Consider the following 25566-nt stretch of genomic DNA (forward strand, 5'->3'; position numbering starts at 1 on the left):
TGTTCTGGACTCAAGTAGCATTACAGTTGCTGAACAACTTGTTCCCCCAATTGGAGAGAATGACTTCCACTGTGTAATGATCAGCAAGCAATAAGGAAAGGAATTACTCAACAGATGCAATTACTGGAGCCCCAAAGTCAGGGATGCTTTCTGCACCATGTAGGGAAACAGCCAAAATAAGATAATTAGGATAAAGGGTAATAAACATTTAAGTCAGGTATTTCAAAAGTTACAGTTCATAGTTGGTACCAAAAGGCCCTGATGGTGATAAAATACAAGCTATTTTTATGTTTGCCTAATGTACTGCTATTAATTTTAAATGAGTTGATACCTTAAACATGCATATTCACTTTAAGGATTTGGTTAAATAAAAATAACAGTGCTCAATATACCTGAACTAAGAAGTTAGCAATTGAAAGATTGCTATGTTGATAGCTAGGGAAATCTGTTTAGTTCAAATATTGATTTGTACTGTCAAGTGTTAACTCTAGGTTTCAAATTGGCATTTTGTAAATAAGTGTTAGTTAAGAAACGTTAGTCTTGCTTACTGAATGTGTAATGGTGTTAGTTTCTAAAATCTTGACTGTATGCTAATATCTGAAGTGTTAAGTGTATTCAGTTTACATTAAGGTTACAAAATTCAAACAGTCTAGAAATGCCAAAGTTCAAAAGTGAGTGAACTGGACAGAGCTGGAACAAGGAAAGATTTAGTTTTTAATTGGCTAGCAGGTGGATGTGGAAGAAGCAACTACACAGTTAAAATTGGGGTACAGAGGCAAGGAACAGGCTACACGTCTTGAACTTAGAGCCCTGTGGTGTGTGTGGGTTTTTGTTTTGTTTGAGGAACTGCATTAATAGTTTCTAACTTCTGATTTATAGGGGATCGTATTACCTTAGGAGAGGAGGGGACAATAGGCAAGTCTTTGAGATCATCCTTGGGAACAATGCAGATCAAAGAAACTTCTCTCATAACATCTCAAATTACTGTATCAGACAATTGTAGGTAAGTACATTTTCAGAGCAATTTAAATTGTTTGCAGTGTTTATAGCAATGTTGGGCCCACCCTCATTTAAATTGTCAGTTTTTTTAAAATCCAGCATCCGTCACATGTAGAAATCATTACTATTTCCTATCTTCCTCTCCAAAAAGTTAATTTACTTAACTTCTCTGAATTCTGCCTCCCACAACCAGACATATTTAAGTTAAATGTAAGCATTCATATTACTCTAAGGCTACATCTACTCTACAAGCTAGGGGTATGATGCCCAGCTCCTCTACAGATACTCACTCACTAGCTCAAGGAGAGCTAGCTTGAGTATAATTAGCAGTGGAGCTGCAGTAGCACAGACAGCAGCAGCACAGCTTAGCACATACCCACAGGATCCAGGGATCATGTATTCAGTACAGCTAAGTCATACCGGTGCCCCTGCCACCACAGCTATACTACTTATACTCTTGCTAGCTCTTATACACACTCACACTAGGTTGATATGTGAGCTGGGACTCTCAGCCCTACGTCATACTAGCAACGTAGTCCAAGATGACAAACACTCCTGTTTTCCTTACAGACATCAATCATCTGCTTGGGCAATTAACAGGACAGCTACACCTACATAGTACTGTAGCAGGTGAAGGAATTTTTTTTTGTTTTTGAAAGCTACAGTCCCCCACCACATAGATTGATAGGACTAGTTTTCCTAGGCCAGGAAAACTGACAGCATCCCTTTGAATACTGTACTCTCTACAAATAAGCATTCAATACAAAGCACTTCATGTTGTGCAGGAGAGCTGGATGCCTTCACACAGCATCATCAGAACTTCTCCAGAAACTGTAAAATAATGGCTCAAAGACTGTACAGACAAGTCCAACCTTTATTTAAAACTACATTTTAAAATTACTAAACAAATCACAATGAATAAAAAAGATTAAGACAGAAAAAGAACAGTGCAGTAGAGGATTCAGTTACAGCTGTTTAAACTGCCCTGGGCAGAAGTTAGCATATCTATCCTAAAGGCAGTAGTGTGTCAAACTAATTTACATTTTTATACAGATTCAAATTCAGTGAAGTTTGTGCCAATTTTCTATATGCAATGGTATATGTGGAGAGGGGCTAAGAAGTAGTTTCTGGAATTTTTTTTCATGCACTTTGAGCTCCAGCAGTTTCTGCAAAATAAAAATTTTACTCATTAATGTCCAGGAACAATTACTGAATCTCAGATACACATCTTAACAGGTATATGTTTAAAAGTACTGTATTGCTGAGAACATCTTGACAAAACAAGTCCCTCCTCATTGTTGGTCTATACACAGTTTGCACATTGTGTTAGTTGAATAGGTGCAACCCATCATGTGGGCACTCTGATTTCAGATAAAAAGCACCCTAATGCAGTTACCAACTTAAGCAAAATTGAAAGAGGGTACTCAACCCACACTAAGTGTCCACAGAAGTGAGATCCATCAATTTAACTAGATTGGTTTAGAAACCAATCAATTAAGTGCAACTTGTGTGGAGACCAGCCCTTAGTGCCACTAAATGTGAATCTAACATTTAGGAGGAAAATTACCATGTCTTGTTCCAATACCAAGCTTTTATAACTGTTGAAATACCAGTCACTGTTTCAGGCAGTGACTGTTGCCATTGTACTAGCACCCTTGAATCAATATCCTTAGTTTGTTTACGACAGATTAAAGGTTTTAGTACTGGATTTAAGACAAATTTTAATTCCTATTTTTTCCCTTAAAAGTTACTTTTAAAAGTCTCTTTAAATTCAGGGCAGAATTAAAAGAATGAATTTGTATGTCAGTTAGCCTAACAGTCTATTGTAGTGTAATTTTTTACACTTCAAAATATTTCATATTACTTTCTGATAGAAATTGGAATGTAAACCAGAAAATATCAGTTTGTAAATAATTAAGACCCACAATCAGCAAGGTATACCCAGGCTTTTAAAATACCACTTTTGTTTTTGTGACTTGCATCTTCATATCTAGAACAAAACAGATTGAACCCTATCTCCTTTCCTTGCTCTTTAAGTATTCCTCTTAGGCATCTGAATTACAGGTCTAAAAATGCCATCAAGAGATTTCTGGTTACATCAGACTTAGGTGACCTTTTTTTTTTTAAATCTACTACACTTGGGTTTTTTCCCTGTCATCCTTCACCTGTTCTTTCCCCTATTCAAAGTGTAACTAAAGTTTAGCACCTGCATCTCACCTCACTGCAGCAGTCAATGCAGATTTTAAAACTTTATGCACAGATCTGACCCAGTCACCTATGAATTAAGGAGTTTTGAATCACATAACAAAAGTGTATTTAACATTACTAGGCTACTCCTGGGGGAATTCTGCATCACTATGCAGGTGCAGAATTCATGTCCTCCAGATTTCTTTGCTTCCCCGCAGAAAAGTGATTTCTGATAGGAGAGCAAAGGAAAGCCACAAGAGCAGTTACAGGGCGTTCCCCAGCAGCACAGACAGGTTGGTTTGGGGACCTGGAGCAGCCAAGAGAAATGTAAATCAACACCAGGGGAGTGTGAAAGGGGTGGGCCGTCATGTGTGTGTGTGAGTGAGAGAGACCCTGTCCCTCTCGCTCACTACTGCAGCATGCTTGGCATGGAGGAGAAGGGCTTCAAGGTGTGTCTGAGGAGGTAGGTGTGTCTTTGTGAATTCCCCAGGAGCATAAAACAGGTGTAAAACTTTTAGGGCTCCTTTATATGGCCAGAGTGGTGTAAAGGACAGCATGGCCTTATAAATATTTAAATGATTAGAACTGGTCTAAATGTTTGGACTGAAAAAATTTCCTCCATGAACTATTTGCTACTGAACTTTTGGGAGATGGTCAGTAGCCAATATAAATTGTGAGTCTGATTCCCCAGCTCTCACTGGCTCTTCAGTTGCCTCTGATGTAACACTGAGCATATGGCTGCATATATTTGTTGACTAATAACTAGAAAGAAAAGGTCAAACCTAGCTACATTACTATTAGGCAATGTTTTGGTGGATTTCCTCAAATGCTCCTCACTCCCATTCTCCAAACATTGTATTGTAGTTTAAATAAATTACCAAAATAATTGAAACTAGCATGATTATATTGCAGTATTTTGATAAATAAAATATGTAGAATTTAATTTTTTGTTGCAGAATTCTCCCAGGAATAGCTGATTTATAACTTACAATATCAGATCCTTCCTTACCCTTAACTTCAATTAGAAAAAGGATTGCTTCTTTAGTCACAGTCAAGAATATCTTGACGGATAAAAATTACTGGAAGCAGCAGCAGAAAAAAGAACATTTATGTCAATACAAATTTTCCAGTATGTCATAATGAAAACTGATACATTGACAATCGGAAGATTGAGTTTTCTTGCTTTACTCAACAATAATCCTGAAGGTTTTAGACCCTAATAAAGATTAACTCTCCCAAGAGGAGATTCATGAGTTAGGAATTTAAAGAATCTCTCACCAGGTTCTTTCAGTGTTTGAGAATCTCCAGCTAATTCTTCACCTTGCATTCCATCACCATCTAGTATTGCATCAGACAAAGTGTTAGTCTGGGCCTCCGCCACCATTTTCTTCATTAGATCTGCCTTGGGAGTGGATAAAACAAATTAGTTTCCGGAGTCATATTATTTCTTCCCTCCCCAATTTAAAAAACAAGACTCATTTCTGTGATGGCCACTTCTAAGTACAGAAAACCTCCAAGCAAAATACCTCTGAATATATTGTGAGTTTAAGGGGCAAGTCTTCAACTTTCACAAAGTCATCTTCATCAGACTTTTGACTTATGTTTCCGGACCCAGCTTCCTGTTGATGACAGAATTTATGACATTTTAAGAAGAAAATACAGAGGTGCATGATTCTGTTCTAAATACAGATATCTGATAACTCTCTTAAAATATAACTAAAAATAAAAAATAAAAGAAGTGCCTGTATGCTCAATTTAACCTACAAACTGATTGAGTCTGGAAAGAAGGCTTAACTTTGAAATGACAAATTTTATATTCAAGACAGACAATATGGAAACTCAAGCTATACGTACATATTCATTCACTAACACAGGTGACTCTGTATCAGGGCTGCCAGCCATGGAGCTTTCTGGGCTTCCTGTTAAGGATTTGGTTTCTATGCACATTGTTTCGGATATCTGAATTTCATTTACTAGTAAGGAAGGGCTTGGCTCTTCTGTTGCTGACACCTCGGTAACAGTAACAGACTCAGGTGCACTGACTGTTAGAAGTTGCTTATTCTCCAGCATATTGCGATAATGAGGCAAAATAGCAGGCACATCTTGTTCATCTAAAAACACAAAGCATTTTAAACCAGACACAGATTTTGACAAAGTAAATGGCTTCTTAATATTTTATTTAAAAAAACCACAAAACCTTCAAATGAACAACCAAAGCAAGTTTCCAGCAGACATTAGTCAATTTGTCTTTGACATGAACGGAACAGAAATTAATTCTGCTGAAATATTTGAGAGGGCAACAGCCTTGTAAACTCTCATTGCAAACTAAAATGAACCTAATTAAAAGCCAATATATCAAATTACAGATACCACATATTAAATATCTTCCTGAAGTTTATAGGCTAACCTTAAAGTCAAGTGTCATTTTGTAAATACAGAGATCAATCGTGGTAAAAAACTTGACAAATCTGCCGTTTATAGATCAGGTTCATAGTAAGTTGTTCAATATTTCAGGCTCCCCCCCCCCCCCCCCCCCAAAAAAAAAAGTTATTTCAAAGAATGTATAAAAGGGATACTATAAAGCCATAATTTACAAGAACCTCATTTATTCCAGTAGGTCATTTTAAAATGTTGTCTGTGTATAAACAGTGACATCAAAATCAGAAATATTTTAAGTTTAGAAATTAGCGCAATTATTTACTGGTAAATTGCTAAAGTGCAAAAATACACTCATTTTAAGTTGTTTGGTACTAAAACAGAGTAATCCTTAGCAGTGTTTTGGAAAGTTAATCAATCTGCAGTTGTTAAACCACAGATTTGTTAAGCTTGTTAATTTAAAATTCTGATGTTTAAATTAGCTTTTTAAATTATCCACAAACTTTATATCAAAACAAAATGTAAAATACAATCTTTTGAGGGCAAGGTTAGTATTTTTTATGATGAATCAGCATATTGTGATTAAGTTAGTTTTCTTCCCTACACTGAAGATATTGAGAGAGATGTGTGACACTATTCCCGGTAGCGGGTACAACTTTAGAACAGACTGGTGCATGTAGAAAGGATCTGACATGAATGTTGAAGTTAAAGCACAATTATTATTATGACCGATGGGAACTTAAAGGGCAAATGTACAGTGTGAAGTGCACATAACTGTCTGCTTTTTTTTTTTTAGTCTGTGTATGCTCTTACATAAAAATTTTAAACAGTACAATGTGCAGGATTTCTTAATGTTTTGCATGACTGCTGAAGCACTACAGAATTCAGAGATACAGAGCTGTCAATCTATGAGAGGAGCATGTGTCAGTGCAGAAAACACAGACTACTGCTAATTGTCTGTAATAAAAAATAAATCTTAGGTGAGATAGGACGCAACCATCGTGACATGCGGTAGACTGGCCATCTTTTGCCAATAAGTAGCCAAGAACAGAAGGGCAATTTATTTTTGAAACAGTTAAGAGGTTTGACACATTTTCCCATCACTTCTCCAGTAGATATGGATTTGATTTAGTCCCCATCTAATATAAGATTTCTCACACAGGAATGATCAAATATTTTTAAAGCCTTATATTTATTGACTATGAAGGATGAAAATGGCAGGGAGTGAGAAGTAGACAGCAGCAATTATCTGTTGATTATGAAATTCAAGCTTTACGTTCCAGTTTACTAAAGCATTATCCTCATCAGCTATTATTCAATAGCATGTTTTTTTTTCTTGATACAAGAATATTCAATTAAATGTGTGTGTGAACCATGATATCGAAACAGTCCATAAAGTTATACATGGACAAATGTCAAAATGCAACTCTATCATATACACTCAATTATATTGAGGTTTCTCTTTTAAAATGCTTGTTTTTTCTCGTTTAATACAATTAGATCTCAGCACATGCAAGATAAGTAAAACAATCTAATACATTCTTACAAGATGTCAACTTCTTCCTTCTTGTAGAAGGCAAATTTACATGAAAGTGATAGTATGATTTTTTATTTTTGTTATGTACATAATTTAAAGTTTTACTCAGATCTTACCTTTAGCACTAAGAGATTTCTGCTTAGTTGATAAAGTCTCATATTCATTTGGTTTATCAGATTCATCTGTTGGAATCTATATGGGAAAAATCATGTTTACACAAGATAACTTCCATTAGGGAGAGTTTAGTAGCTTACAATATAACCACCACCAACTTGTCTATATTAGTTTAAATACTCTGCAAGTTCTACTGTTTACTTGGTAGTTGCTCTTCCATAGATTAAAAGATCTCACTGTTAAGATGTCCTCATCATAAACCCATACATCAAACTGAAAATCTCCTCTATCAGCATTTATATCATTCAGTACTTTTAGGCAGTTATACTTGCCTACCTCTTAGGCATTTTAGCAAAATGAACATGTTTTAAAAAGGTCTTCATAGGTCAGTCCTTCTAACCCTTCACTCATTGGCAAATTAAGGAACAAGTCTCTAGAACCAAATCATTAGAAACTCTTGAAGGAGTATGAACAATGAAGTGGTTCAACAGCTAATAAAATACTGAAATTTTATTTTGAAATCTGCTACCATACTAGAAGGCTGGAGAGTAGACAGTAGTTGTACCTATCTTTAAAAAAAAGCTCTAGAAGTGATCCTTGAAATTACAGCCTACTAAATTTACTTCAGTACAGTTAAACTATATTGAAAAAATTTAGAATAGAATTATAAAGCAAGTATTGGTACATGGGATGATGGAATGGCTTCTGCAAAGGCAAACTAAGTTTTAGTTATCTACTACAAGTTTAGAGGGCCTATCAACAAGAACGAAGAAAGAACCATCACCTGACAATGTATCTAGACTTTCAAGAAGTCTTTGATACCTGTCTTAATATGTCTATGTCCTTGCCATAAATGCTACCACAGAAAAGATGGAAACAGTTGCCGTTTTCTTTTAGAAAATTGAGTAGCAAGGATATGACCAAACTTCTTTTACTGTAAGCTATCATATTACAATGAGAATAGGTTTTTCTGTCAAATCCTGCAGTATAAACTGAAATTACATTCATGTCCATATCTACAAACAGTTATCTTGCATTTTGAAAGGGGGCAAGAGTGTTTTTTTTTTTTTAAATGCAGATTTCAAGAGTCAAATCTGGTTTCAAAAACAATGAAAAGAGATCACCATGGGGGGTGATGTTATAAAAATACAAGTGTTGGAACAGCAGCTTTTATAGAGGATATTTAATACCTAGAGATTGTAACTGGGATATGTAGGGACAGTTCACGTGACCTATGAAAGGAAACCACTCTCATACCAAAGCTGCTTTTTAAAATGCCAATGTGAGAGCAAGGTTTTAAACTGATGCACAAAACCAGACTGTACCTGAAGACTACCCTAGCCAAGTATCTGTTATAAAGAAATCATGAACTTTAACCCAGCAAAATTCAAACTGGAAATTTAAAAAGATATATATATTTTAACAGTGAAGGCTGTGGTACATTTTCTCTCACTTGGTGTCTTGAAATCCAGACTGGATATCTCTACAATATATTCTTTAATTCAACCATAAGTTGTTGGGCCAGATGCCAGGAATCATTGTGTAAATTTTGATGGCCTGTATTATGGAGGTCAGACTAGATGACTGTATCGGTTCTACTTCTGATCTTCAAAATCTATGAAGATAAGTGATGGGACTAGATGAATATGAAATTTTAAATGCTCACAATGTATGAGACCTGCAAACTTCTCTGAAAAATCATCCTATTCAAAGTCAACTCTCTTCTCAAATTTTCTCTTTCCAATTTGGTGGTGGAGGGTGGGGGAGAAAGAAAGTAGTAATGACTTGATAAAGCCTAACAAAGTAACAATAGTTGGACATCACAAATGGCTACTGAGCAAGTAGGTATTCTAAACTGAACTAACATTATTCACTGAAGGTGGGAAATGAACAGCAGAAATATTAAAGCTGGAAACCGTGAATTTAAATAAAGCATGAGATGCACCCAAACTGAGTGGGATCACCATGCAACTCATGTTCGGTGCGACCACCTCTCTGTCTCCACTTATGGAGGGGCGAATCCACCAAACCCGAGTATCGGTGCAACCACACAGGCTAGGTCACACCACCTGAAGTGGGGAACCTGGCCCCGTCCTATGGGACAGGAACCATTGCGGGGGGGGAGAGAGGGGGGCGAGTGCAGTGTGCACTCTCTCTCTAAACCCTCCCTCCTCTCCTTCCTCCTCCCCACAGGCTGCCTGCCCTCTCCCAGTCATGGATATATTGTGTTTTTTACGCACACCTGCTGTAAAATATATTGAATATTGGCACGCCAAATTCTAGTCTTAATTGTAAAGCCAGAAGATACAACCGATCTAGCCTGACCTCCCGCATATAACACAGGCCATAATTAATTTCTGTTTGAACAAGAGCATATATCTTTTTGAAAAATATCCAATATTGATTTAAAAGTTTCCATAATGGAGAATCCACCACAACCCTTGATAAGATGTTCTAATGGTTAGTTATCCTCACTATTAAAAAATTATTTCCAGTCTGAATTTGTCCATCTTCAACTGCTAACCATTGGATCTTATTATACCTTGGTCTCTTATATTGAAGAGCCCTCTTATCAAATTTCTGTTCCCCATATAGGTACTTATAGACTGTGATCAAGTCACCCCTTGGCCTTATCTTCATTAAATTAAACAGACTGAGCTCCTTGAGTCTATCACTAAAAGGCATGTTTTCCAATTCATTTATCACTGTCACAGCTCATCTCTGAATCATCTTTAATTTATCAACTACCTTACTGAACTGTGCACAGCAGAATTGGACAAAGTATTCCACTGAGGTTGCACTAATGCCCAATATAGAAGTAATATAGCCTCCCTACTCGTACTCAAGATTGCCTGAGTTACATATCCAAGGATTGCATTAGCCCCTATTGACCACAGGGTCACACTGGGTGCTCATGTTCAGCTGATTAACCTGGGAAGCAGTGATTCTGAAAAAGACCTGGGAGTCATGGTGGAAAGTCTCCCATTCTTTATGTATGGCCTACATTCTTTGCTCCCAAATGCATGACTTTATATTTTGGCCATATTAAAACACATAGATTACTTGGTAAGCAAGCAAGCAAGCAATCAGTGATCTTCCCTCTTCCTTTATTTAGCATTCCCCCAATCTTTGTCCCATCTGCAAACTTTATCAGTAATGATTTTTGTTTCCTTCCAGGTCATTGATAAAAACATTAAATAGCATAGGATCAAGAACTGATCATGCAAATATCCTTACCAACAAGAACTCAAGAAGAATGTATGACAGGAAAAAGGGTATCCATGTATAATATTTCTTTAAAGCAACCCTAGTAAGTAACAGAAGAAAGGACTGGCAGTTCAAGAATACAATGCATAGATAACTTCCCTTCATTAAAATATTTTTTTGAGTACCAACTAGGTTAACTAAGGTTTGTAGAACTCTGATAGTACCTGTCTTTGATCATTTTCAGCTGTAGTTTCATTGCTGGCTTGCAGTGAAGTCTGGACATCCACAGGTCCTTCTTCAAACTCTTCTATTTCTTCATCTTCATTCTCATCTTCCCCACTTCCATAATTAGTTAGAGCTTGTGTTTCCGCTTTAGACAAACCTGAAGTCAGTCAATGCAAGAGTTTCAAAACAGCTTAGTCACTGATATAAGTTATACTGGTTCTTCATTAAAACTCGTCATCAGTATTTCAAAAAAATAAAATTCAGACTTTGTTTAACTAAGTTCTCTTCATATTCTGGAATAGGAGATAAGGCAACATTAGATACCTAGAACCTCAATATAAACATGATAAATTATACTGTCTGTGAGAATGGTTATGACCTGTAATTCTCTTGTGAGACCTTTTCCTGGAATGAAAATACTCTACAGAAACCTGACTGGAAGTACCACCAAACACCACTGCTGTGCTGTAATGTAACTAAGTACTTTTATTTAATGTAAGTCTACTTGAAGAGTGCAACCATGATGGAAGCAGAGATATTCAAGGGTGGAACAAGGGGACATAATTAGGAATAATGCAATGAGAAGAGAAAACATTTAGGTGAGATACCCAGGAAAAATGTACGGATAGCAATTGGAGCTAAACTACAGAATCAGAATAATAAAAGGAGAATGAAAGCCATTAGGGCTTGAAAAGATTCATATGACGAGAGACTGAAAAGACTGGAATTATCTGCCTTAGGAAGGAGGAGAGGAAAAAGAGGGAAATGATAAATATATATAAAACAAATGGTACAGAGAAGGTAGATTATAAACTTTCCGTTTCCCTGGATCTCAACATATGAACATTCACTGAAATTTAAAGGAAATACTTTCTTCAAACGATGCATTAATAGAGTGTAGAACTCATTGTCAGAGGATATCACAGAAACTAAGAGCATGGCAAGATTCAAAAAGTGATTGGACATGTATGTGGATAACAAAAATAGTTCTTAATGGTAAGAAAAAAATCAGAAGGGATGTAAACCACATGCTTCTATGTTTAAGACAATCTAACTAGGAGGGATCATGACAAGGCCTTCACTGGAGACGAGGAAGGGGATTTATCCCACATTTGCCTAATTTGGAGTTTCTTGACCCATCCTCTGAAGCTGGCTGGCCACTGAGACACAGGTTACTAGACTATATGGCCCATGGATTTGATGGGATGGGAATTCCTATAAGACACAAATCCATGGAATAGATCTTCTAAGTAGTGGAAGCTCCACTGCTTTTGGCATTTAAACCTAGACTGGACAAGATACTAGAAAATGTAGTACTGGAAACAATGGTGCACAGAGAAGAGAAACTATATGAGTTAATAGAAAACTGAGATAAGACCTATTAACCTTATGCATCTATAGCACACACAAAGAGTATATCATTAAAAATTGTCATAAAATTAGTTCCATGAAGTTACAGTAAAAAACTGAGTAACAACCTACCAAAACAATAAAAACACACCACTTACTTATAGACACCGGACAACCTTCACTCTCCTCATCTTCCTCTTGATCAGATGCATCAGATCTCATACTTTGAGGAACTTCACCATCATTGTATATTTCTGATTCTTGTGTGTGTTTAACTGTTTCAGTCTCATCCTTGTCCTAGTCATAAAGTAAAATTAAACCTCTATTGAATAGATTTTTCCCTTATTCTGGACAAGAAGATTATTGTAACAGTTTTTACTCACTGTAACAATTAAGTGCATTGCCTCTGTGCCAGTGTGTGGCATGATAAAGCTACTCTGCCTTCCCTACCCCAGGGGCTGAGCAGAGAGGCTCAGGAGCTAGTTATATCAGGCTCTAGGTTTTTTGGAGGACCTCCGCTGCTGGGAGAATTCCCAGCAGGTGGTTTTCACTCCCTTTGCTCCATCTGAATAGTGCAAAGGGAGCAGCACAAACAGGGCCTCTAAAGTACTGATTGTGGCCACCTAATTATTTTGAAATATGTTCAGCTCTCTGGCTGATACCGCTGCCATATTTTTTTCTTTGATAGCCCCTCCCATACAATAATAAGACTGTATGTAAAAATCAAATCCACTTTGAAAGCCACGGAAATATCATGAAAGGCCGGAAGAATCTGATCCTAGACACTAATGTATAAAGGCAACTTCATATAGGTTGTCTTTGGATCTGAGTCTCTCACCCACAGGGTCCTCCCTCCTCAGAACAATACCACCCTTGTTTTTTCTCATAGAAAAAACCATTCACAATTGCTTAGATAAGAGTCCTCAGGAGTGTGCCTTTTCTTTCTTAAAGACAGAAAAAGAACTGGGAAAAAGAATGGCTATAAAAGCATAAACTCGGCCTGTATGCCCAGATGTTTTTGAAAAGACAAATCAAATCCAACACATACTCAGTGGCCTTAGACTACTTTATGGAGGCTTGATGGGAACCAGGCGACTTCAGATCTCAAGGAGACCTCAGAATAGACACCAGGACATTTAGAAGTTTCGAAGACTTCTTTCATGCAAAAGGAGGTGGATACTTAGACCAGGAACCAAAGGATTCCATGGGTCTAGTCTTCAGGCTCCTACAGTAAGATAGTGCACATTGTTCACTATCCTCCACCTGCAAATAGTAAACCCTGTGCACACAAAGCAACCTCAAAGAATATTCATGTGGAAGGCACAGATAGACCAGGTATGTGACTCTTTATCAACATCAAATGAGTGACACACCAAGCACAGTTCAATCTTGCTTGTTTGCAGAGATCTGCCATAGAGCCTACCAAGACGACAACCCTGAGTAAGAGAGAAGGAAAGAAGGTAGCTAACAGAGCTGGGTGTTCACTTGGAGTCAAAAGAAGTAGGAGTTGAACATCATACAATGGTGATTAGTCAAATAATCCACACAAAAACTATGCTAATCATGAAGGGTGCAGAAAAAGGTTCCTATGCTCACAGCTAGCCATCATCAAGAAGAAGCTGAAAGTGGCTGGAGCCACAAGTCCTCTTTATAACCTCTTTGTTTGGATCTGCAAAGTGGTCACTTTGCTCTGCTTTTCAAGATGATTCTGCATTCACAGCACAGAGCATACATATCACAATGAGGCTGACAGAGGCAGTTTTTGAGAACAAGTACTGAAAAGGAATAATGATGTGATGCTACTCTGAAGAGAGATACTAAAAAAGATATTGAGGAATTCCATGTTTATTTTGTCTATTTCTACATCAATTCTGCTAAGTTTATAAGCTGCTATTTTTGTTAGTTTTAAATTGCCAGCCCTGCAAACTATTACTGGGGTCTCAAAGTCAATCTTGCTCTTTCACACCTGCAACACCATTAACAGAGATCCTGCAGGTCTCATTATGTTTTTAGTTAAACCTAATGTAACGTTTGTGTTCAAAGAGCTTTCACAACTGTGAATATCTTTAATGAGGATGCACAAAGATAACTGAGGGCAGAATCTGGCTCTGCGACAATAATTTAATGTATAAGAAACAGAATCAAACTCAGTGTCTGTAAGCTGTGCTGGCTCTGCTGTGCTAACAATGAAAATGAGTAGATCTTGGTCACTAAAGTATACTGCCATTATTGAATACATGCAGAAGGGAATCTACTGATTAAGGAAGTTCACTTTCGTCTACATAAATAATTTTTCAGAAAGCTGCACTTTAAACAATAGGTTACAGTACACATTGTGTTTCAGAGACAACTAAAGTAAAGAGTTGGTAACAGTTCGAGGAGACAGAAGAGGGTATTAAATGATATTTTCAATCAAAATTAAATTTTGAAACATTTGCTTTCCAAGAATCAGAGTGAAATGGATTGTGTAGAGACACTGGGTTTGTATGATCACTTTTGTTCAAATCATTACTAAAAATGCACTGAAAGTGATAACTAATGACTTGGGAAATTCTCTTACAAAAAGGAGTAAAGACAGCTACAGTTTTAAAAAATAAGTATAACCTACTTTGTCTTCATCAATATCTTCAGCAGATGAACTAACTCCTACCTCAAGAACTCTCTTTGCCTAGAAGACAACCAATTAAATTATCTTCAATTCTGAATTGAAAAATCCATATTACAAAATTTAGCCTATAAATCCACATTTAAATCAGAAATGGCTTTGAAATACTGGAAAAAATTGACTTAGTGTCATACCATTACTTAGAATTATGTTTATATACCATGCCTACTATTATAAATTCAAACTCGAAAATGGCAATAAAATACTCTAGCAAGTATTTCTCAAGCCTTTGCTGTAGTTTTTGAAGGGAAACATCTTTAAATACGTGTCATCACTATCTGGGAGTTATAATACTCATTCAGAAATGCTTTGCCAGGTATCTTACCGTTCAGTTATATTTTTTAAATGAATTTTTATGACTCTTGTACTATCCCAATTTCACAGATGTTTCTATTCACATTAAAATGAAATTAGTTGAGCTTCATTTTTTTTATTTGAGACTTCCAAAGAAAGCTACTAGGGCTTCCATTAAAATACAAAAAGGGAATAATTACAGTATATAAAAGGAAGTAATTAGGTAGTTGCTTAATGCTATGGTGGGGTAGTATTCATTTAGCTTATACAAAGTATTTTTGTTCTCATTTAGTTTTTCTATAGTAAGTTCATTATGAACCCTGATGATGTGCCACCATGTGATCCCACAGTCCAGAACTAAAAGTTCTCATGATACATCCTGTTGATATAGATGGTACCAAGGAAACTCTTATTAGCATTACAGGAGGAGAATTTTTATTACATTCTTATTTATCAATTCCAAGGCCAGAAGGGACCATTGTTTTCATCTAGTCTGACCTCCTGTGTAAGAATTTCCACAAAATAATTCCTGTTTGCACTAGAGCAGATCTTTTAGGAAAAAAGATCCAAACTTGATTTAAAAATTGCCCATGATGGAGAATCCATCACAACCTTTGGCGTTGTTCCAATAGTTGTTTACCTTTACTGTTAAAAATGTACACTTATTTCCAAACTGAATTTGTCCACTTTCAACTTGCGTGTTTCTTTTTAATAAGAGGTTAACATTTTATTTACATTCCTTATTGAAGTTTGTCATACATCCAAGAAACCCTGCCAAAACTGAAACTTTGCCAGATTGCTCACTGACATAGCAGCATAAGTAGTCTTTCTGCAAAACTTTAGTCTCACTGAAGTAGTGGATGGAAGGGCAGAAGGTGCAGGGCAAGAGAGGTGGTGTTCTCATGAGCCCAATTCTACAACTATTTACTGACACGAATGTCCCATTAAAGTTAATGAGATTAATTGACCTGAGTAAACTCACTTGTGCATATTTATAAGGTTGGATCTTATGTTTTTTTGCTTATGAAGAAAAACAGAAAAATGTGACAGGAAGAGCATTATCTCTGACATCTTCCATGCACTAGGCCACTGTAACTGATGTGCCTATATACAATCATTTTATTACTGTGATGTCATATTAATAGAAATAAGCTTTCAGAAGTAATATGTTCTTTTTTCTAGGAAAAGTTTTTAAAATAATTTTAAGTTAAACATGCACATATTAACTGAAATCAGAAAAATTACATGCTTAAAAGAAAAAGCTTAAGCAGTTAACCTCTTTATCATAAGGTTGTATCACTCCCGCTGCTTCCATTTTACTTTTGCATCTTTGTTTTACAGTAATACTGTTGCTGTCCAAATCTTTCATGAGTTTAAAGAAGGCTAGTTCATTAAATAAAACTTCAGAGATCTCCACAAGAAGATCCTCTCCACAATCTTTTAGTTTTCTACCAGCAAATTTTGCTAGTGAATCCTGTCAAAAGAGAAAAAAAAAAAAAAGTTCTTCAGTTTGAGTCATGATCTTAAAACTGAAATGAAGACTAAATAGCTTTTCCTTATAGACCTCTGAAGATCAGAAACCTAGCATATTACAAACAGAGCGAAGCTAGTTAGAAACAGATTGTTTAGGTAGCTTGTTTAAACCATATCCTGTTTAAATGGAATCCACCATGATGTAACATGGAGCTCCTTGTTATCAGGTCAAGGATCTGAATTGGCCCCAAGCCTATGGCAGTCAAAAGTCATGATCACTTGACTTTCCAGTGGTCCACATGAAGTAAATTTCTAGTTTCAGTATTGTACAAGTGCGTGCCCACAAAACCATCATTATGGTTACCTTTAAAGGCAAACTCAGCAGATGTATTTCTCCACAAGTATTTTATTTTAAATATTTGTTCATATTTTATAATGTAGTTGCTGCTTGTTGTGGAAGGTATCAGGATTCCCAGAACTTGACTGTTCTTTGTATCCATGCAAGTAACAGGCCAAAGCAAACTTGTCTGCTGACATTGCTCAAGAACCATATATGGATCTCTCTCAGTACTGTCAACAAATGCAATCACTGTGGTATGTGGGCACTAATAAAAGGGTGGTTTAATTTTGATCAAATACTTGACTTTCTGACCAAATGCCAAAAAAGTTACGTTAATATCAATTATGCTGGCAGTTGGCTCATAGGTTTCAAATCTGTATTCGTGTTGCCAGACTTGTACTACTGTCCCATCCTGAGAGACCAATTGGGAGGGAGATATGAGAAGAGGTGATATTTATGTGAGCAAACAATGTATTATTTTATTAATGTGTCAAAGAAGAAGGGAGAAGAGAGACAAGGGTTTGTGTAACTCAAATTATGCTAGATTGGAAATTTATGACCTGATTTTCAGAAATCTGTAGGAGCTGAAAATTGCTCAGCACTATTGAAAATCAAGATCACTATAATACAGATTTAAGGAATGTTTAGGCTAGAGATTGTGCATCTGCTGCAAGTTATCAAATTTGCAATATAGCCCAAAACAAAAATTTATGAAGAGAAGTTACTGACCTGCAGTATGCCACCAAGTTGCTTATGAAAAAATTTCACAAATTCTTTGCTTTCATCATTTTGCTGTGTAAGAGTCAGGACCATACGTCTTACTGATGTCAATAGCTGAGAAGAGCATATTTCATCCATGTGTTCCTAGCAAATCCCAGGGGACAAAGAAAATTATCACTACTTAAAGTGGTCACTATACCATATCTTAAAGCTGACATTTACAGACAGACATTTTTCCAGAGCGGTAACATGTTCTGGGAACACTGTTGAAGCATGGTTCAGTTCTATTCTATTCACATGGCACAACCAGGTTGTGTTTTTAACCCATGTCATAACCTTAAGGGCCCCACACAGAAGGAATTATAGCAAAGACCTTATTTATATAAAATCTACGCCCAACCTAGCCCTATTCCACCTTTCCAATATAGTTACTTCACACCAGCCACCAGAAATTTTACAACCATTTTATGATCTTCAGATACTCCGTAGCTGTGAACATTTAAAACCCTATATATGCTGGAGGGCATTGTTAAAAGATATCTACAGTTGTAAGCCTCTTTGAATTCATAGGCAAACCTCAGGCTATAGAGGGTTTAAAATGTCAGCCAGTAGGAATTATTGTCACAAATCTAAGTAATTTACGTTGTGTACAGATTACAGTGGTGACAGCATCAGAGTAAGATTGCTTGGAAGTTAATCATTTCTGCATTTACACTTCAACTTGAAAAGGTTCATTTTAGAGTAGATGGGGTCCAAAATTTGTTTTAAATTGGAAACCTAGTTTAAACCATACATATAGAGAAGCTACTGCTGCTTCATAATTTGTTTTGTACAACTACGTTGTGTGATAATTTTCTTGATGAACAAAAGTTCAGAAATAAAAATCTCTTACCTTCAGAAAAGGGATGACCTCTTTCATAATTGCTTTAATCTGCCGATCAAGCTGCTGAGTATCTATACGAGGACATGGAACAGTAGAAACTTCACTAGGCTGTGGCACACAGTGACTCTCCCCAGTAGATGGATCTTGTAAAATAAAGTGCATTCAAACCATAAGATGTCTCTATTTAATAAGCATCAGTTTCAAAAAGTACACTGTATTTTTAAGTTAAAACTGCATGTTTAGTTATGGCAGAAATTCTAAGCAATTAAACTAAAATGACAATAAAGTACAATTAAGATGGAAATGAATTGTCCGGTGAATAGTTCCTGATATTATCTACAGATACTGCTTTCAAACACAAAATAAAAATACATATATATGCACATACCTTCTAATTTAACAGCAGAGGCACTCTGGAGATTACTACAGCAGCCCTCTGAATCAAGGGTACTTTCAGCTTCAGTTTTCATACGCTCATATTCCCTCATCCTAGCCAATGCCTGATCTAAGTGAATCACGGTGTTGCCTATGTTTAGAGCAAAAATACTTTTTATAAGTTTTTTTAAATCTACATTAAGGTATGCATATGCAAATACTTTTATTACAGTTAGGCACATTGTAAGATTATGTCTAAGTTCAAGAGACATAATTACTTAGGATACAGGAGGTATATATTTCAGAGTTAGTCAAAAATATTTAATGTTTCACATATATTGTATAATACTGACAATTAATGTAATGTTTACCAAGATCATCAGTGGCAAAAGGTTCAAAATTTGAAGATGTCGACATGGTACTGCCATTGTCCGCATCATTTTGTTCACAATCTCTACTTGCTCCTGTGTCAAAGTTCTTCTCAAAGGTTTCCTAAAAAAACATACAAACAAATTTACACATAGCAAGCATATGCCATGCTTCCTCAACTATCCCAGCAAGCCACTGATTCTCTCTTCACCCTGTCCCTAAGGTTACAAAATGTGTTCCCAGACGTCCATACTGGGAATGACCTAACTTATGAAGGAGGTAAATCCTTAGGGTGCTTCTATAATGATCTGTTTTGCATCTATATATAGGTAATGTAATTGAATAAGGCATTGGTGTTTGTGATTTCTTAAACTACAGAAAATTTTAAGTCTTTGGGATTCTATTGGGAAGTGCTGTCACCCCCTTTCTCATCCTCCCACTCCTGAAGCAGTTTTGACAGCTGAAGGATTGACAAGAATTGCTGCAAGTTCCTGGTAGAATCTCAGTCTCAGATATGAAGTAATCTGGGCTCTTTACATTAACTGCAGGACACGGAGTCTTCTTTACCATTCATACCAGCTTTTACACTCGTTTTCTATATTAAATGAAACAAGATTCTACATAATTCCCATGTTAAGATATCCTTTAGCAAGTTTCTTCTTACAAGAAAGCAACTGCTTATAAGCTAGTGTGGATTTTGGAAAACAAGTCACTATGGTGATTGCAGCATAACAAACTGCACAGAAACTGAAAGATGATTAAATGAATTTCATATTAAACTAGTTTCTCGATAAAATAAACTTACATCATCAGTTGTAGCAAGACTTTCACTGGGAGTAAGTTCAGAGTTTGAAGCTATCCATGTAGCTGAATTCAAAGACTTTGTGCATTCTCCTTTTTCATTGTTCTCAGAAATATGTCTAGTCACTATATCCTAGAAAATATAATGAATCTTAAATCTATATTGTGAAGGAAGTTTATCCAATTCATAATGTAATTAAAATGTTTTGTATACCTGTAATGCATACAATGCTCTTTGCCTCAAGTAGTCTGTATTTAGCAGCTGAAGCTCATGGAAAAGTTCAATAAGAAAATGTGGACGAGATTCATTTTGAGATATCAGAGTAGCTACTTCAGAATAAATGGTGTCTCGCAAAGCTTCGAACATGGAAAGATCGCTACCAGTTTCTGTAGAGGAACAAAGGAGCCAATCTATGCTCATGAAATTCTTGATAGTTCTCTCTCTATTGACATATACCTCAATTATATTTGAAAACCTTATCTTGGATTCAGTTTACATTTTAAACACGTTTACTGTTTCTTAAAGCTCACTATTTCCTGAAGGCTACAAAAATTTAAAACATAATAAAATTATATTTTAGACAAGTGGTTTTCAACCTTTTTTCATTTGCATACTCCTAAAAAAATTTAAATGGAGATATGGACCCCTTTGAAAATCTTAAGAGTCTGCAGACCCCCACGGGTCCGCAGACCATAGGTCAAAAACCACTATTTTAGGTCATTTGCCTTCATGTAAACATTTATGTATAACATAATAATTAAATTATACCATACACTCCCATGTTTTAGAAATCAGGACTAGCTTTTTGTCTTTAAGTTTCTGAATGATAACTTTAAAGGTGTGGTATATAACTGAGTACATTATGCACACACACATATATATGGACACAGGTTTTGAGCATAGGTAGACCACTTTTTAAAAAACAGGCCTCTTTAAGGTATTTCAAGCTTGGCACCCAAAATCACAAGCTTACTTTTGAAAAATCTAGCCTTATACATAAGATATCCTCTTTAAAAGAAACAAGGAACAAACAAACAAACAAAAAATCTGGTCTGGTGCCAATTTCTGCATTCTAAAGGCGATATTCACCAAACTGCCGAAGTCCCAACAAAACCTTCTGCAACACTTAAATCCTATTGATATGCTGTACATGGGGAGGGAGAATGCAATGGCTGTGCATGGAAAAAGAATCGCCCTCCAAACTATGAACAGGCTAGAGCAGACGGGCCTAGCCCAGTGAACACATGCTTACAGGAATTCAGGGGCCCACAAATGCCAGGGGGCAAAGGCTGACATTCCAGTAATACTACAATAGGAGTAAATTTCATCCCAGCTTCATGTAAGCAGGACTGGGGGATATATGTGTGTGTGAATGTGAGAGAGTGTGTGAGAAACACACAAATTGAGCTTTTTGCAGAGGTGAATTTACTCCTCAGATTTTAGACTCACACCTCTTATTAATGTTTGTTCAACATTTTGAGACGTATGCAAGGTTAAAAATGGTCTCCATTCCTTTGAAAATAAAGTACTGTACTCCTGAGGGAATTCTGCACCAAAAAAATTAAAAATTTTGTGCACATTTTAAAATTCTGCATATTTTATTTGTCAAAATAACACAATATAATCGCACCATTTTCAATTATTTGCTGACAAGCATTTTGAAATAAATTATAAATTGCACCATTCTCAATTATTTTGGTAGTTATTGTGCTACTGTGTAATTTTGACAAATAAAGTATGCAGAACTTTGCAGAATTTTAACACTTTGGTGCAGAATTCCCTCAAGAGTACCAGGGTTCTGTGTAGCGCAGTCTGGGTAGGGTTTCTGGGTGCAGGGGGAATGGGACGCTGGAGGGGAGTTCAGGTGAAGGTGGGTAGGGCTTAGCGGTGTGAGGGTCTGGGTGTGGGGGGTTCAGCTGAATGCTGGGGGAGTGGGACCAGGGTGCAGCTGGTTGGGGAGTCCAGGTGTGGGGAGCTCCCAATATAAGGGGGGAGACTCAGGGGGATGGATGCTGGGGGGGGGTTGGGGGAGGGGATCTGGGTGAGGGGGTTCTGGGTGCAGGGGCTCCCAATACAGGGGATGAAGTTTGGTGGGGGACTGTGAGACTTGGCGGGGGGGAGGTCCAGATGCATAGGGGTTGGGTAGGCGGGGAGCATTTCCCCATACTGTGACCTCTTCCCTACCCTGTGGCTGAGTAGCGATAGGGCCAGAAAAAGGGGTGAGGGGTCACTGTATGAGGATCTGCTCCCCCATGCATCTGGACCCCTCCGCACCCACCCGAGTCTCACCCCCAACACCTGGAACTCCCCCAGAGTGCAGAGCTTCCTGCAGCAGGTGAGGGTTCTGGAGGTTTATCTGACCCAGCCTTGGCTGCTCCATGCAGGGGAGGTGGAACTCCTTCTCCGTCCTCCTCCTGCCACCCTCCCACCCCCACCCAGGACTAACATCCTTGGTCAGCCAGGGCATCCCCAACCCCGACACACACCCCCATGGTGATTTACCTCTCCCACGGCTGCCAGAATAGACGCACCTGCGCTGCCAGGAAGGGTGAGTGAGCACTCGTATAACTTATCTTTGCTTCCCCACAGAAACCATTTTTCTGTGTGAAGCAAAGAGAATCTTTGGGGGGGGGGGACGTGTTTCCGTATGCATATAGGAGTGCAGAATTTCCCCAGTAGTAGTACTGTAAGTTCTATTAACTTTACTTACATGAAACAGTTAACTATTTATTTATTTATTTAAAAAAAGGGGTAGAAGGAAGCATAGTTCTTGGAAAACTCAGTAAGCTTACTGATCCTAATAAAAGGGCCATTCCCTGCCATTTTAAAGTAACAGACGTACTATGTGGTATAGTTCTGTTGTTTTTCTTCTTTAATTAAAACACAGTTGAATGTTTGTGGTTTATAAAAAAGTTTACCAAATTATTCAAGAATGCAGACAAATGTATTAAATCTACTAACTGATGTTAGTTCAGCAGTCTTACAAGTGTGCTTAAATGCAGTTTTATTTTTTAAAAGACTAAAATAGAATGGTCGCTTTTCAACATTTACTGGCATAGTTAAATGTACTTTGCTTTTCAGTGGTAGACTGAATCCAATCAATTCTACCAAAGTTGCAGGTTAATAATTAAGGGCACAAGAATGCCCCTTGTAATTAATTTTACTATGTTCTACATGTATATTTTGTATCAAAAGCAGTTGTTAATGCAATTAATCACATTGTACTTTAAATAGGAAAAATATGAAGTACAAACAAATTATGATTCAAAGTAGCTGTAAAAAGAACAGGAGTACTCGTGGCACCTTAGAGACTAACAAATTTATTAGAGCATAAGCTTTCGTGGACTAAAGTAGCTGTGTTATTGAATATTCAGCAAAACACAAGGTTCTTGTTTTCCTGGGGTAGGAGTGGGGGTTGTTTTGTTTTTTTAAATAAAATACTCGCAACAATATAAATTAGTATACATAATGCTAATTCAATAAAAGAGCTATTGAGAAACACAGTTTAGTTCTAGAACAAAAGCTAAGAAAGAAAAGTAAGTAGCTGTGAACAGTTTTGAAGCTAAGCAATTAATGCATTACCTGGGGCTTCAATGCATGCATTTCTGTTAGACTGCTGCAGTATTCTCCTAGCATGTGCTGTAGGAAAGCGGGGACAGACAGTGATAAACACCAAAATGTGTACTAGAAATAAAGATGGTCTATATGAATCAGTGGGAGGAAGACTCATTAAAATGACACTAAACTGAATCTGCAGAACTAATGGAGGGGAGACAGGAGGAGCGGGTTTGTTTGTTTAGGAAGTTGTGTGTTTTGTTTTAAGCAACTAAAACTAATTATCCTAACTAGAAAAAGAAATACAATCTAATCTGGTCAACATTAAATGACAAACACCAAAGATATTCAAAATATTTAACCTAAAACCAAGAATCAGTTTACAAATGTGATAAACACTAAAGCCCATATACTGCCCTATCATATATGCAAAGATCCGACTGGAACCACACATGCAATTTCAAGTGCGTAATTTGCCCATAAACCTTTGGATATTGAGACCAGGGATAAACTACATGGAAGAGAAGGACAAAGTCTGATTAATTGTAGTAAAGAAGCAATAGATCAAAATCACAATTCTTAAGTTTCATAAAGGTCAGAAAGGAAATGGGGGGAAAGGGGGACCCTTACAGGGACAGCTTAAGGTGTTTGTTTTGATGAATTTCTTTTTCTCCTCTACAAAACCTAGTAACCAATATGCTCTATGGAATTAAGTAAAATATACTATTTTAACTAATTTTGGCATTAGACATCTTTTGGGAAGCAGTGTTTCCACCCAAACACTGCAGCATTGAGCCAACATGTAAGAATCTAAAAGTGATACTATGTACAGTATGTTCACGATACAGGTTGCAGGAACTGAAAAAAGCAAGCCGTGTAAACAGTGACATGTAAATGCAGATTTTTAAAGATATGACTGTTAAGTAAAGATTTACTTTTTTTAATCCTGAAAGAGTCCCTTTAAATTTGAACATGAATGGAAAGACAAAGAACATGCAGTACAGTATGTAATTTAAAATATTAAGTGCAGGTGGAATTCATCATCTGAAATTCTAACTGGTGTTTTTTACCATGACTGTTTATTTAGCACAACCAGCACCTCCCATAAAATAACATTAATGTGTACTTGTATTTTTCCCCAGAGTGTTTATAGTAAGATTACAGTTGAGTTTCAAAATTATGTTAAATGTAATATTTAGTCTACTTCAAAACACTTTCTGCTTTATCACAATATTTGTAGAGCAGTTTTGAAGATTAAAAATATGATGTAAGGACTAAAATATTACATGTGTATCCTATATATACATTTAGCAAGGACTTTAATAGTGACAGCAGTTAATTAATGAAGTCATGAAATGACTGTCCCTTACCTGAAAAACCCTTTAATAGCTCACAGGAAGACTGGTAAAATACCCTTAACAGTTAATAAGGAGTTACAGGATCAATACATTTTTACAGAAGAAGTTTTTAATATTGTTCAGATTAATTAAAAGAATACCTGAGGACATTTCTGTAGATCTACTATATTTAATTATTTTTTCCAATTGTTCTTGATTCTTTTTGCTGAACACTTTTGCTTGAACAGCCTCTTCATTGTGCACAGAGCGCCTGCTCCTATTACTCTTGCAAGGTTCACATGTACTAGAAATGCTGGCACTTTCATAACCTTAAATGAAAAAAAAAGTGTCTCTTTAATAAAAATCTTTAAATCACCTGTTTCTAGTCAGTTTTAATGATAGCTCAAAAATGCAATCCAAAGACTTGTTAACCACTCTTTTGTTACTTTAAACTATGCAGAACTTAAATTATTTTTATAATAATGGGAGGTTGAGATGTCTATGTAATTAGCATTGACGGTGTCAAACATGAATTAGAGATTGTTATAGAGCAGAGAGCAGTGGTGAAGTATTAACAACGAATAGTGTGCAAGATGCAATTCACCACAGAAAGTTTGTTGGCTAATAATTAAGTCTGATGCAGAAGCATGTTGGCAGATTGCAAGCACCCAGGTCAACACCAACGTATTTTACATGAGCGTATGTACATTAGCAAACAATTTTGTACTACGTTACACTGTTTAAACAAACTGCAATTT

The 25566-nt window shown here is 36.6% G+C and overlaps 1 protein-coding gene across 33 annotated transcripts in view; it reads right to left on the bottom strand.

The window, feature by feature from the left end:
- Nucleotides 1-1859: 1859 nt before the first annotated feature.
- PCM1 (pericentriolar material 1) overlaps nt 1860-25566 on the bottom strand; it is an 82747-nt gene continuing 59040 nt past the window's right edge. For 21 of the 33 annotated variants that reach the window (XM_065597978.1, XM_042841954.2, XM_065597989.1 and 18 more), the window contains 17 exons: nt 24970-25137; nt 23499-23555; nt 20130-20302; nt 19920-20048; nt 19117-19237; nt 18759-18896; nt 18380-18513; nt 17497-17631; nt 16231-16428; nt 14604-14663; nt 12154-12292; nt 10645-10802; nt 7216-7291; nt 5041-5297; nt 4713-4805; nt 4465-4588; nt 1860-2165 (listed from right to left, as the gene is read on the bottom strand). In XM_065597978.1, the coding sequence (XP_065454050.1) occupies nt 2140-2165; nt 4465-4588; nt 4713-4805; nt 5041-5297; nt 7216-7291; nt 10645-10802; nt 12154-12292; nt 14604-14663; nt 16231-16428; nt 17497-17631; nt 18380-18513; nt 18759-18896; nt 19117-19237; nt 19920-20048; nt 20130-20302; nt 23499-23555; nt 24970-25137 (2186 nt within the window). In that variant the 3' untranslated portion in view covers nt 1860-2139. The remainder of the gene's footprint in view (nt 2166-4464; nt 4589-4712; nt 4806-5040; nt 5298-7215; nt 7292-10644; nt 10803-12153; nt 12293-14603; nt 14664-16230; nt 16429-17496; nt 17632-18379; nt 18514-18758; nt 18897-19116; nt 19238-19919; nt 20049-20129; nt 20303-23498; nt 23556-24969; nt 25138-25566) is intronic. The other 12 variants (XM_024105374.3, XM_042841949.2, XM_065597983.1 and 9 more) reach the window with 5 other exon arrangements.

This window comes from Chrysemys picta, chromosome 5 (assembly GCF_011386835.1).
Source record: "Chrysemys picta bellii isolate R12L10 chromosome 5, ASM1138683v2, whole genome shotgun sequence".
In the NCBI taxonomy this organism is placed as follows: Eukaryota; Metazoa; Chordata; order Testudines; family Emydidae; genus Chrysemys; species Chrysemys picta.